The sequence below is a fragment of the Mustela erminea genome, chromosome 11 (genome assembly GCF_009829155.1).
Source record: "Mustela erminea isolate mMusErm1 chromosome 11, mMusErm1.Pri, whole genome shotgun sequence".
NCBI classification, from domain to species: Eukaryota; Metazoa; Chordata; class Mammalia; order Carnivora; family Mustelidae; genus Mustela; species Mustela erminea.
The window spans coordinates 89,688,157-89,700,332 of NC_045624.1; the positions used below are offsets into that span (position 1 = coordinate 89,688,157).

The window sequence follows — 12,176 nt, forward strand, 5'->3', positions numbered from 1 at the left end:
AGGGTTTAATGAACTGCTTTTGGGGAGAGTCAGAACTTATTTAATGCCAGGATAGTTTCCACACCTAACCAGTGGTTCTTTCAAATGCTTTAAGGGCAATTATGAGATCTCCAAACATTATACTTGCGTAAAGGTCTTGAATTTTTCCCCCCAGAAATGTCACGTTCTATTTTATTATTGCCCAGAGGTCTTGTGTCTTGTTTTTTTGTTTTTAATTTTTACTAATTTGTATATTTTTATTGAAGCATGATTTTTTAAAAAGATTTTATTTATTTATTTGACAGAGAGAGAAAGAACACAAGTAGGCAAAGCAGCAGGTGGAGGCAGAGGAAGAAGCAGGCTCCCTGCTGAGCAGGGAGTGTGATGCAGGTCATGATCCCAGGACCCTGGGATCATGACCTGAGCCAAAGGTAGATGCTTAGCCGACTGAGCCACGCAGGCAACTCTACTAAAGTATAATTAACATACAGTGTTATATTAGTTTTGGATAAACAATATAATGATTCAAAAATTCTATACATCACTCAGTCTCATCACGATAAGTGTACTTTTCATCTCCTTCACCTATTTCACCCATCCCTCACCCACTTCCTGTCTGGTAACCATCAGTTTGTTCTCCGTATTTAAGACTCTGGGGTAAAAAAAAAAAAAAAAAAAAGACTTTGGTTTTTTGTTTTTGTTTGTCTCTTTTGTTTGTTCATTTGTTTTGTTTCTTAAATTCCACTTGTGAGTGAAATCATATGGTATGTCTTTCTGTGACTTATTTCACTTAGCATTATGAGTGACGTTGAGTATCTTTTCATGTGACTGTTGGTCCATCATGTTGTTGCAGATGGCAAGATCTCATTATTTTTCATGGCTCAGTAATATTGGTGTGTGTTTGTGTGTGTGTGTACACCACTTCTTTACCCATTCATTCTTTACCCATTCATCTATGGTTGGACACTTGGGTTGCTTCCACATCTTGGCTATTTTAAGTAATGCTACAATAAACAGGGGGATGCATATATCTTTTTGAATTAGTGTTTTCATTTTCTTTGAGTGAATAAATACCTAGTAGTGGAATTACTGGATCATATGTTACTTCTTTTTTAAATTATTTTAGGAAGGTCCATACTGTTTTCCTCAGGACCTCCGCCAATTTACATTCCCATCAACAGCACAAAAGGGTTGCTTTTTCTCCACATTCTTGCCAACTCTTGTTACTTCTTGTCTTTTTTATACCAGCCATTCTGACAAGGTGATACCTCATTGTGGTTTTGATTTGCATTTACCATGATGAGTGATGTTGAGCATCTTTTCATGTGTCTGTTGGCCATTTATAGGTCTTCTAGGGAAGATGTCTATTCAGGTCCTTTGTCCATTTTTAATGAGATTATTTGGGGTATGAAGGCGTTGAATTCTATAAACTATATATTTTGGCTATTAACACATTATTGGATATATCATTTGTGAATATATTCTCCCTTTCAGTAGGTTGCTGGGTTTGGGTTTTTTTTTTTTTTACGGTTTTTGTTTTGTTGATAGTTTCCCTTGCTGTGCAAAAGCTTTTTATTTTAAGAAAGTCCTAATAGTTACATTTTGCTTTTGTTTCCCTCGTCTGAGGAGTCATATTTAGAAAAATATTTCAATGGCTGATGTTAAAGAAATTACTACCTATATTTTCTTCTAGGATTTTTATGGTTTCAGGTGCCACATTTAGGCCCTTAATCCATTTTGAGTTTATTTTTGTGTTACGATATAAAAAAGTGGCCCACTTGCATTCTTTTGCATGTAGCCATCCAGTCTTCCCAACACCATTTGTTTGACAGACTATCTTTTCCCCATTGTGTATTCTTGCCTCTTTCATCATAGGCTAATTGGCCATATAAGTGTGGGTTTATTTCTGGGCTCTCTATCCTGTTCCATTGATCAATATGTCTGTTTTTGTGCCTATATCAGACTGTTTTGATTACTAGAGCTTTGTAGTGAATCTCAAAACCTGGGGTTGTGATACCTCCAGCTTTGTTCTTATTTCTCAAAATTGCTTTGGCTATATCTAGATTTTTTTTCATTAAATTTTAAATTTTGAGATAACTGTAGATTCACATAGAGTTGTAAGAAATAATACAGAGAGAGCCTATGTACCCCTCACCCAGTTTCTCCCCACAGTCACGTTTTGCAATACTAGAGTACAGAAATCACAATTAGGACATTGACAATCACAGAGTCAAAATACAGAGGACTTTTTAGGTCAGTTTTTGCATTTGGCATCCAGTGGCCACATAGCCATGCTTACATGTCTGCTTCTCAAAGATAGAAACACATACTCTTGTTTCCAATCCACAGGGGCTGTGTTAGGAAGCTTCCTGTATTTTCTTCCCTTCCTTCCACAAATATCGGTGAAGCCCCTCTGTGCTATCCAGATGGCAACATCTGCTGCCGTCTCTGGAGACATGGTCTTCTCATCCCTAATCCTGCCATCACTGCAGGTCGAAAACCTCTGTGGTTTTCTAAGAATGAACTTTTCTCCAATAATCCACTTTCTTTTTTTTTTTTTAATTTTTAATTTTTTTAAAAAATATTTTATTTATTTATTTGGAGAGACGGAGATCACAAGTAGGCAGAGAGTCAGGCAGAGAGAGAGAGAGGAAGAAGCAAGCTCCCTGCTGAGCAGAGAGCCTGATGAGGGGCTCCATCCCAGGACCCTGGGATCATGACCTCAGCTGAAGGCAAAAGCTTTAACCCACTGAGCCACCCAGGTGCCCCTAATAATCAATCCACTTTCCTCGATGTCCTGGTTAATCATGAAAGTGTTCACATTTCTCCTGAGCAGGTAATGGAATGCTCCGTAACTGTGGACAGATAAAGTCATTCGCTGTTACAATTTTTTGTTTGTTTGTTTTTAGATTGTCAAAGAATTTCACAGAATTGATGTAAATGTGTACTTTGCATCGCTTCAAGGTAAGTGCATATACAAATATATCTGCCTCTAAGACTTTCTTCTAAGCTTTTTCCTCTGCCTTGGAATGTGGGTACATAAATCAGCCTTTTTTTTAAAACTATGTTTTATTAGGGTAAGAAATGTCTAAGTATAAAAGTTGCCATTTTAGTCACACTGACATATACAATTAAGTCAGCGGCATTAAGTAGAGTCACAGTGTCGTGCAACCATCACAACGATCGATTTCCAAAATTTTTCAGTGCCGCAAACAGAAACTCTACTCGTTATGCAATCTCTCTGGGTTATTTTTTGAATCTGCAAAGATATTATTTCCTATTTGTTCAGTAAAGCTGGTAAGTCATCTGAAAGTATGTCCTGACAGCAGTGCAGCGTCAGTGGGGGAAATTTACCATGGGGATGACATAGATCCCTTAAAAGTAGAGGATCCTCCAGGGCCTGAGTCTTTGTCTATCTGTGCACCAGTGTATGTATATAGAAACATGCTACGGCTTAGGCTGAGTTCCCTAGAAGCAGGCCCTGAGATAAGGATTCTTGCGCAAGTGATTGAGAGTGTACATGAGAAATTCGTGAGGGGCTGATGGAAGAGGATAAGACAAGGGAAGAGGCTGGACGAAGACATGGTTTTAGAGGTCTGCCTGAGCCTGATGTCATAGGGGGCACCCAGCAGGAAGAACATCACAGGGATATCCTTCCTGAGGCGAGCAGGCCAGCCTTTTTATCCCCGTATCAGTCTGTCAGGGGCTATAGGCCCCACGGTTGGGGTTTAGACTGCTGGCCAAGGAAATTCTTCAGAGAAGGTCATAGCCGGGAGCCATTAGCAGCCAGTCTTCTGGCAGCCCGAGGGTGGTGCACTGGCAAAAACAAGATGGTCAGGAGCCAAGTCTGCCCACTCCAGCCAGTTAGGGTATAACCATTCCATGTTCTTCTGGAAAAGAAGTTCAGTCAGCTGAGAGCCAGGTCACATTTTGAAAATGAGGGAAAAAAAATGAGGAGCTGACAAAAGTTAGTATTGGCTGATGTTAAAAACGTGCTTTCCTAAAGACTGAACATTATTTCCTTCTTTTGAAGATCATGTGATAGAAAAACTGGAGAAGTGTGGTTTCTTTAATGATAACATTAGAAAGGACATATTCTTTTTGACCGTCCATGATGCTGTCCTCCATCTACAGAACCAGGTTAAATCTCGAGAAGTTCAAGATTCCATTTTAGAAACGGTAAATAAACATTTAACCTTTCTACATAGGTATCTTTCCTAAACTTTGATGGTTTCTGTGAAGAGAAAAAATTCCACAAATGTTGGTTTGAATCCCAGTCTAGTAGGATTTGGGGCCACCTGCTTAACTTCCCAGAGCCTCACTTTTCTCATCATTAAAATGGGAGTAAAAATGTTGACCTTACTGGGTCGGTAGGACAACTAAATACGATAGTTTATAGGAAAGCACCTGGTGGTACCAGATACATATCCGTTTTACAATGTGCAGGTTTACTAATAAAAGTAGACATTAGCTATAAAGATGCCTTTTTAGAATATAGGTGGTGAATCTTGGATTTTCTGTGATTTAGGTATACAAATGCACAACTGTGTATACAATTTAAATTTTCAGCCAGCTGGAAAATCTCAATGGTAAATGTCTTTAAATAGGATCCATTAGGTCACGAGTGATCTTTGAAAAGGGAAAAAAAGAAAAGTCATGAATCAGCTCAGAGTTAATTATTTCCAACAAAATAGAAAAGACCCTGGTTTTCCAGGAGCCTCCCTATTTTTGTCAATTCTCCTGATATCCTCAGAAACCCAAGCATTTCAGCTTGGGTCATTGGACAGGTCAGTGGGTTGGGTCATTGGGCCTAGGCCAAGAAACTCTTCTTTCATAGACCCTCTGACCGTGAACTTGGGCAACTAAAACAAATACTTATAAAATAACAACAGTAGTAATTACTTCGGTGACACGGTATACTGTATTTTCAGTTGGTTACTTCTTTTTAAAAATAGGATGAGTAGATTTTTATTGTAGGTCGGAAGCTGATCTTTGAAGTAAAATTAATCTAGAAAACAATAGTGCATTATTCTTTTCAGCTCTTGTTAGTGGAGAGACTGCTTAATACTGCTGGGAGATATATTAACACTAAATATCAAGGTGCGGATCTGAAATACATAAAAGAAAAAAAAAGTAGGAAAACCACAAATCTCAAAAGAAAAAGAAGAAGAGAAGAAAGCAAGCAAGCTACATGCAAGAGGCTGATCTTTGAAAACTCATAAACCTTTTTCTATTTTCTAACTTAAAATTCTCTAACCCATAGATAACAACAACAAAGCAGGATCATACAAAGCATTAAAAAAAAAAAAAAACCCTCACATTAAAACTATTTAGAAGTGAGGTGTCAAATTCTTTCTCAGCATGAAAATGGTTGTTTTGTTATTTGTGTGTGTGTTTTTTTTTTAAGATTTTATTTATTTATTTGACTGAGAGAGATCACAAGTAGGCAGAGAGGCAGGCAGAGAGAGAGAGAGGAGGAAGCCCCCGCTGAGCAGAGAGCCCGATACGGGACTCGATCCCAGGATCCCGAGATCATGACCTGAGCTGAAGGCAGCGGCTTAACCCACTGAGCCACCCAGGTCTCCTTGTTATTTGTTTTTACTCTATTTCTGATTCAAGCTCTCAGGCCAGGAATGCTGCAGAAACAGCTAAACCACAAGTGCCCCTTCCAAGGCTAGACTCAGTCTTTTGGCATCATGGAGGCCTCGTCCGCCATCAGTGCGTGGCTGGGATGGCTTTTTCTGGCCCCAAACAAGTGTTAGCCTGAGTATCACTGAGGGCTTATAACATACAACATAACATATAACATACACTTATAATATATAGGCTTATAACATACACTTATATGTTATAACATAGCATATAACTTAAAACATACATACATACACTGGTTCACTAAGTAGAGGGTTGAGCAGTGCCGATGACCTGTCACACCAGGAACTTACACTTTTATGTGCCCTCACTGCCTAGCACAAAGCCTCATACCCAGTAGATGGATAGCAATAAATCTGGCCTTTGGTTCTTTCCTTTCCTTCAGGAAATGTAATGTGTGGGTATTGTGGATGCAGTGATGGGACCCTCTCCCTGTGACCATCACAAGGCTTATCCCAGGATAGCCTCAAGCGGTGGTTCTACCTGCCCCCTGACTTTTACGTCATGGCCATCTGCACAGGGACTTAAGAAGTCTTTAATGCATTTCCACCCAAGCAAAGAGAATTGGGTTATTTATTTCTGAAATGAAAAGTCGCTCAAAAGCACTTCGAAACAACACCCTTGCCTTGATACACATCTGGAATTGCTTTAGAAATACCCTTCATACGTCAACCAAGGCCCAGATTGTTATTGATTTCCTCTGTGTGGAAGATTAAATTGCATGCTACTGCTAAAAAGCAGAACTTTCCTGAACAGTCAACCAGAGAGTGGTCCGTACAGTGTGGCTTCCACTGGCAATAAAATTAATTTCCATCCAATTCAGCTGGGAGCGGCTTATTGTCATCGGTCACAAGCCCTTCACTGGGCACTCACTGTGTGCTCGATGGGGTACTAAGTGCTCTCAGCTCCGCTGCTGAAGGAGAAACACAATTGATGGCTGAGTCATTGAGGCAGACAGGGTGACTCGCTACGCGGTGCACACTTCAGAGGCTGGGGAAGAGAGATGAGAAGGAGACGAGACAATGGCCGTTCATGACCGTTCATGACTTGACATGTTCACAATTGAATGTGGAAAAAGTAGTACGAGGAAGAATCCTGAGGTGGGAAATGTAAAAGAACAAGAAAGCTGAAAAGGATTTCGCGGTGTGGAGATTAAAGATGAGAAGCATCAGCAAAGCTTCAGATAATTTTCAGGGGAGTATCAGGGTGGGCTGATGTCATTATCGTTCCAATAAATATCCTCTGTTCTCTTGGTCAAGATCACTCTCATGCAGGACTGTAAAGATCCTCTTGAATTAATGGAAGCAGAGCTGATTGAAGAAGAACTTGATGTCCAGGATGAGGTATGATCATTATTTCCTTTCCGAGAAAATAATGTGGATTGAACCTTGACTGGATAGAATAATACAAATAGTGTCTGTGTCTGAATAAAACCATTCAGGGAAAATGACTTTGAAAAAGATACTAAAAGGATGGCTTCACAGAAAGGGAAAAGTGGAAAACAGGAACTGTCCCTTAAAGACGTTAAGTACCTAGGGGACCTTTTGGCCCAGACATATAGGCACGTTCAGTGATTGGAAGCAGCCAATATACTGGTCCTGACTTTATACTTAAGCCTCTGTATATGTCTTCTTCCTGCCCCACCTCAGGAAAGTGGGCAGGGGGAAAGATGGCTTGAGGGAATTTCTAACCGGGGAGTTTTATAAACTTCAGGAGAAGTTTGTGAGGGACAGGAACCTCACAGAATTTTCTTCACCTGACTGATATTGGTAAACAAGACACACCCTCCAACTGAAACTGATTCCATGTATTTTTTTGAAAGATTTTATTTATTTATTTGAGAGAGAGAGAGAGAGAGAGAGAGATCGTGATAGAGATAGTGAGAGTGGGAGACAATAGGAGCAGGAAGGAGAGGGAGAAGCAGGCTCCCCGCTGAGCAGGGCTTGATCCCAGGACCTGAGCTGAAGACAGACACTTAACCCACTGAGCCACCCAGGTGCCCCACGATTCCATGTATTTCTGATGCTCTTGGGACGTCAGACTCTTTCTAGGAACCTTGACCTAAAAATAGTATCTGACTGACCTTTGTGGCTCCACCACCAATTAAAGTGGGACCAACAAAGGAAGATCACAGGAATTTTAAAGTTGAAAGGTGTCTTGGAATAAGACATCCACATCCTAGCCCCTACAGATGTTCACTCAGCTTGTACGTGAACATTTCCAGATATTGGCAAACGGTAGCTTTTCAAGGGAGTTTGTCACATGATTGGATGTCGCCAAGTGCTAGTTTTGCTTCCAAAACTAGATGCAGCCTTTCTTTAATATCCGCCTTCACAGCAACACAAGCCCTCCTACCGCCCAGCCCTTACGTATTTGAGAGAAGCTCTCATGGGTCCACCAGACTCCACTCCGGGCGAGATTCCTCCTGTTCCCTTTCTGGTACTCCTCACGGGCACACAATTTGTCAGTGCTTCTCTGTCAAGAACAGGACACAAAATCCCAGGTGGAGTCAGGTCAGTGAGGAGAGTACACAGCCACGACCGACCTTGATCTTGTCGAGACACGTCTGTTCCTGCGACTTTAAAATGTGTTTATTTTCATTGCAGCCACATCAAAATCTTGGCTTCTTTTTTTCTCTTTTTGTTTTTTAAGGATTTATTTATTTGTGAGAGAGAGAGAGAGGGAAAGAGAGAGTGAGCGGGGGAGGGGTGAGGGGAGAGGGCACGACTCACAAGCAAACTCTTGCTGACCCTGGAGCCCAATTTGGGGCGCTTGATCTCACGAGCTTGAGTACAGGAACTGAGCCGATATCAAGAGTTGAATGGTTAATGATGAGCCATCCAGGCGCTCCTCAAAACCTTGACTTCTGTTGAGCAGGGACCAACTAAAAACTTGGGCATTTTATACAAACTATGGCCCAGGTAGGCTCCCCATTTATATTTCTGTAATTGGCTTTCTACCCTAATGTGGGGTTATGCATATGTTTGCTAGATTACATCTTGTTGGTTCTAATTTATTACTGTAGTTTCAAATCCTGAACTCATCACCCAGCATATTAACGACCCATCTACTTGCTATCATATACAAATCTGATCAGCGTGCCTTCTCTGTCTTACTCCAGATCTCGATAAAAGATGTTGAGAAAAATAATATTCAAACCCTTATGGTAAAATCAGGCAGTGTGGATGACAGGCAGAGATTTTTGTGGGGAAAATACATTGCTAGGGTGAAAATCAGAGGTCCTGTGTCCTTAGTCCACCAGCTTAGTGAGTTTTAGCTGAGTAAGAACTCATCACATTGGAACTTAAGGGGTCGCCTGGGTGATTCAGTTAAGCATTTGCCTTTGGCTCAGCTCATGATCCCAGGGTGCGGGATTGAGCCCCACATTGGGCTCCCTTCTCTGTGGGAAGCCTGCTTTTTCTCTCTACCTGCCACTCCCCCTGCTTGTGCTCTCTTTCTCTCTGGCAAATACATAAATAAAACCTTTAAAAAAAAAAAAAAACTGGAACTTGGGGCTCCTGGGTGGCTCAGTGGGTTAAGCCTCTGCCTTCGGCTCAGGTCATGGTCTCAGGGTCCTGGGATCGAGCCTCGCATCGGGCTCTCTGCTCAGCAGGGAGCCTGCTTCCCTTCCTCTCTCTCTCTCTACCTGCCTCTCTGCCTACTTGTGATCTCTGTCTGTCAAATAAATAAAGTCTTTAAAAAACAAAAAACAAAAAACAAAACAAAACTGGAACTTAATGGGTGCCTGGGTGGCTCAGTTGGTTAAGTGACTGCCTTTAGCTCAGGTCATGATTCCAGAGTCCCGGGATCGAGGCCCGCATCGGGCTCCTAGGTCCGCGGGGAGTCTGCTTTTTCCTCTGACCTTCTCCCCTCTCAGCTCTCTCTCTCTTTCAAATAAATAAATAAAATCTTTAAAAAAAAATGGAACTTAAGAAGTTCCACATTACAGAAGTATTTTCTGATTGCCACATAAACTAATGGCATCATTATCCAAGTAACAGATAAGAGGGTCATTCAGGTAAGGTTTCTGTGGGTAGCAAAGGAGTAATAGTAGAGTGGAGTGGTTTTGAGGGGTATGAGCTGTGTTTCTTTTTTTTAAATTTTCTTATTATTTAAATTCGACTAGCCAACATAGAATACATCATTAGTACCTGACATAGAGGGTATGAGCTTTAGAACAAGACAGACGTGTGTCCGCCCCAAATCTACTACCTACTGGCTGGGTAGCCTGGGGAAGATAACTGACCATGTCTTCATTTCAGTTTCTTCACATGAAATGGAAATAGTAATACTTCATAGAGTTGTGGAAATTAAAGGATGCATGTGAAAGAATAATAGTGTCTTGTACATAGTAAGTGCTTGATCAATAGTACGTCTCGCTTTTAAATAAATCTAAGAACAATGAGGTACAAAATAAAGTTTTTATCCTATACACACCTGAGATGAGCAAATGTGAATAACCCAAACTATCAAATCATATTTGTCAAAAACAAAGAGCATGTAGACTCAAGGAGAATTCGGTTGTATGAACGCTTTGTTTCCCCTTCATTTCCGCAGGCTATGCGTAGTCTTGCTTCCTGAAAGCGGGCTCAGGAGGTTGCTATAAGCAAGAACTGCAAGGCAGAATTCACCCACCGATGTCATTCTATGCAAACATTTTCTGCATTGACTATTTCTTTGGACTTGAAACACTCATTCTCTTCCCATTCGATTTTTAAAACGCTTTTTTTTTTTTTTTAACCTCTTAGTCAATGAAAGAGAACCACTAAGAATTTTTTGGAAAGGCTTTATTTATAAAATGGATAGCCTACCTCTAAAATGTGCAAAATGGTGAGGAGAATTATCCAGGTGATTTAGTCATGTCCAGATCTGCTGATGTGATGATGCTGCTGTTCCCCCATCCACCCAACAGATTTGCTGACAGTGTTCTCGTGGGTACTGGAGTACCTCTGTTAGTTGGGATAAGTGTGCCCCAACAGCCTCCGTGGGCGGGTGAATCAGGAAGGATTGTCATAAAAAGAAATCCATTTCTCACTGAACTGGATACCCAAGAGTGGCACTGGTCACAGTGTAGGGTCACACTGAATAACTGCAGAAATTTAATTAACACATTTATCAATCAAAGTCTTCAAAAATCGCTTTTAGTAAATGCATAAGCAAAGTTTTTAAAATGCAAACTTAGTACTTAATAATCAATGTGATTATACGTGACCAGATATGTAAACAGAGCTCAAAATTTAAAAAAAAAGGTTCACTTAAAAACTATAGAGCCAGGCTGATCTGTTTTACAAACACTGATCCAGAGAAGCAAAGCAATAAGATTATTGTGGTTGGTAGAAGTCATTTTTTGGTATGATAATAGTCATGGATCACAATTAAGATCAAATAAAATATATGACAGATTGTCTCCAGCTTAAAAATGTAGCTTTAATTTAGTTTGTAGGAATGATCATCATGTACAGGTATAAAGAGGTATGGTCTATTTAAAATCTAATGCAAAAATTGTGTTATTTTGAACAAAAAATTTTTGATATGTTTCTAAGACTGAGTTCATATTTTTGTCTAAAACTTAAGCAGCGTGTACAGTGATCTGTAACAGAATTCTGACTACCTTTCCCCCACAAAAATTTAAGAAGTGAACATCTTATATATAAGTCTATGTTTAAAATGAGTTTTTTTTTTTTTTAAGACAGAACATTCTAAATGAACTTAATATCAAAAGACAAAACGTTGGTTTGGAATATACACATTGAAAATACATAGGTCTTTGAAAATCCATATTTTAAACCGGAACATTTTGTATCTTTTATTTTTACGTAATCTTTTCTGAGTACCAATGGTTTTCTAGGTATTATATATAATATATAGACTTTAGTCCTGAGGACTATTACCATATATCACACTGCAGTGAATGAAGTTGTACTTGATTTCTAGGGAGAAAGAAATATGCAGGTCCCAACTAAGACACTCTTTTGCCTGGTTGAGATTTGTAGTGTACCTTTGGCACAAATGTATGAAACTCCCAAATGTGTTCAGCTATCCAAAGGCATCATGTCTTATCTCTGTGTTTCTTAAATACGATCAGAAACAAGTTACCTACTCCTGAAGGATTATTATCAGTGGTCATATCAAACTGGTTCACTAAAACATCACTGTCATTTCCCCTTACCCAAATCATTCTGCATACCGGAATTGGAGTGAGTTGCTATGGATTGCAATGCAACAATATTCTTTCACTCATGGGTTGTACTATCCTTTGCTGATATGGAACAGATATCTCCCCTGTTGGGAACAGCCTAACTAGGATTATGATATTATCCCATTTCCACATCAATACCTGCCTGTAATAGTGACACATCTTCTAAGAGTGAATAGAACAGTCTTGCAGAAAATGGATGAATACCTCTGTTTAATAGAGGAAATGTGCACTGCCCTTTTTTTTAATTAGTTGAAGGAAATACCAAAGTTCTATTTTACAATAAGGCTAGAGTCTTGTAAAATCTTGGGTCCACTTGTGACTATTACAAGAACACAGTCTGACTTGT

General features: G+C 39.9%; 1 protein-coding gene across 2 annotated transcripts in view; it reads left to right on the plus strand.

The window, feature by feature from the left end:
* The window catches only part of SLC26A4 (solute carrier family 26 member 4), a 49,344-nt gene extending 38,027 nt beyond the window's left edge, over positions 1-11,317 (plus strand). For both annotated transcript variants that reach the window (XM_032305544.1, XM_032305545.1), the window contains exons 18-21: positions 2,889-2,943; positions 4,013-4,158; positions 6,891-6,974; positions 10,189-11,317. In XM_032305544.1, the coding sequence (XP_032161435.1) occupies positions 2,889-2,943; positions 4,013-4,158; positions 6,891-6,974; positions 10,189-10,212 (309 nt within the window). In that variant the 3' untranslated portion in view covers positions 10,213-11,317. The remainder of the gene's footprint in view (positions 1-2,888; positions 2,944-4,012; positions 4,159-6,890; positions 6,975-10,188) is intronic.
* Positions 11,318-12,176: the final 859 nt, after the last annotated feature.